Raw genomic sequence first — 1,236 nt, 5'->3', positions numbered from 1 at the left:
TTGATACCTGGGAAAGAAGAAGAGTAAACACTCAGACTTCACCAAATTATTAGTTAAATAAACACTTTTTTCTACTCTGACTATTTCATTTAACGGTGATATCACAGCACATGTACTGATTGATAGACAGGTTTAACTTTGAATATGCACAGCTGTGTGTTTCTATAATGTGTGCTCCATTTCATGATCTTTTATATCTTTGTGAAATCATAGGAAAATTTCATTTCATTTCCTCAATTTGCCATAAAGACGTGTCAGCTCTTTGACAACATCCCACTCTACCATGAAAACAACTCACTGAGATCTGCAAATTCAAATTCACATTTTAATCTCTGAGCTAGACCTGTTTTCTATCAAGATTTAGAGATTATTCCTACCAGCGTGAAATCTAAAAACTAATACAAATGTGCATTGTGTTAGTGAAGTGTGAATCCTTCTGGCAGGGGCATGTACTAACCGACTTGCTTGTTATGCTGCTTCGTTCTAAGGCGGACAATCTGCAGGATGCTGGTGCTGGTGATGTCAGACACCACGTCGGATACACGCTTCCACACACGCAATAGAGCACCACACAACATGTGGTACTGACGCAGGCGCATGCCCTGCAGACACTCCTGGCCTTCCTCTATTTTCTTACACTTCCCATTCCTAGGGAGAAGACAGAGAAGAAAAAGTCGCATCTTTTATACATACACCAAAGGAGCCCATAATTCATTTTTACAAATCCCTCTTTCAAGAAAAATACATGGCAGGCTGACTGTTCCATAGTAACATTTTAAAAACATTTTAAGACCACTAACTGGTCACCTGGTAACAAGGTCACATGTGAGACTTGCAGGTTATTTCTTCATGACTAGTTCTCAGGTGATCTGCAAATCCTTAGGAATGGCATCTGACCTTAAATCCACCCTGACTGAGCCCTAATGAGTACCAGCCTGATTGCATGTAGTGAGCCATTAATCCCAAGGGACACTGTGGATTCTTGCTTACCAGTTGGCATGGCTACACTTCTTGAAGGAGAAGGTGAACTGGTTCTCCCAGCTGTCTCTGGCTTCCTCTGGAGTCACCTGGAAAAGCAACATAAACTGAAATTAGCTAAAAATCCATCTTTACCAACAGAGAAACTTCGTTGGAAGTTAAAGACACCTCTTTATTACCAAAGTCATAACATAATTTTATCTGATTTATAATTACTGATTGTATAAAGGAGTAGGTGGCTCTAGTGTTCAGTGGGCT

At 40.1% G+C, this 1,236-nt stretch overlaps 1 protein-coding gene across 1 annotated transcript; it reads right to left on the bottom strand.

Moving 5' to 3' along the window:
* Positions 1 to 189: 189 nt before the first annotated feature.
* On the bottom strand, positions 190 to 1,097 carry LOC147820227 (protein strawberry notch homolog 2-like). The gene is made up of 2 exons (XM_087174231.1): positions 991 to 1,097; positions 190 to 648 (listed from the first exon to the last, which is right to left on the bottom strand). The coding sequence occupies exons 1-2, from the start codon at positions 1,080 to 1,082 to the stop codon at positions 453 to 455; spliced, it is 288 nt and encodes a 95-aa protein (XP_087030357.1). The 5' UTR covers positions 1,083 to 1,097; the 3' UTR covers positions 190 to 452.
* Positions 1,098 to 1,236: the final 139 nt, after the last annotated feature.

This window comes from Seriola lalandi, unplaced genomic scaffold (assembly GCF_002814215.2).
Source record: "Seriola lalandi dorsalis isolate HSWRI2012SDOR001 ecotype SW California unplaced genomic scaffold, Sedor1 jcf7180001976422, whole genome shotgun sequence".
NCBI classification, from domain to species: domain Eukaryota; kingdom Metazoa; phylum Chordata; class Actinopteri; order Carangiformes; family Carangidae; genus Seriola; species Seriola lalandi.
Note: the sequence above shows the minus strand (reverse complement) of the source record. Positions and strands in the feature narration are given on the sequence as shown.

What these genes read in the sequence shown, in the direction of transcription:
- LOC147820227 (XM_087174231.1), bottom strand. Translation starts at nt 1,082, where the DNA reads ATGTTGCTTTTCCAGGTGACTCCAGAGGAAGCCAGAGACAGCTGGGAG. An exon ending in AAGTGTAGCCATGCCAACTG is followed by an intron (nt 649 to 990) that starts GTAAGCAAGAAT and finishes TCTTCTCCCTAG; the next exon opens with GAATGGGAAGTGTAAGAAAA.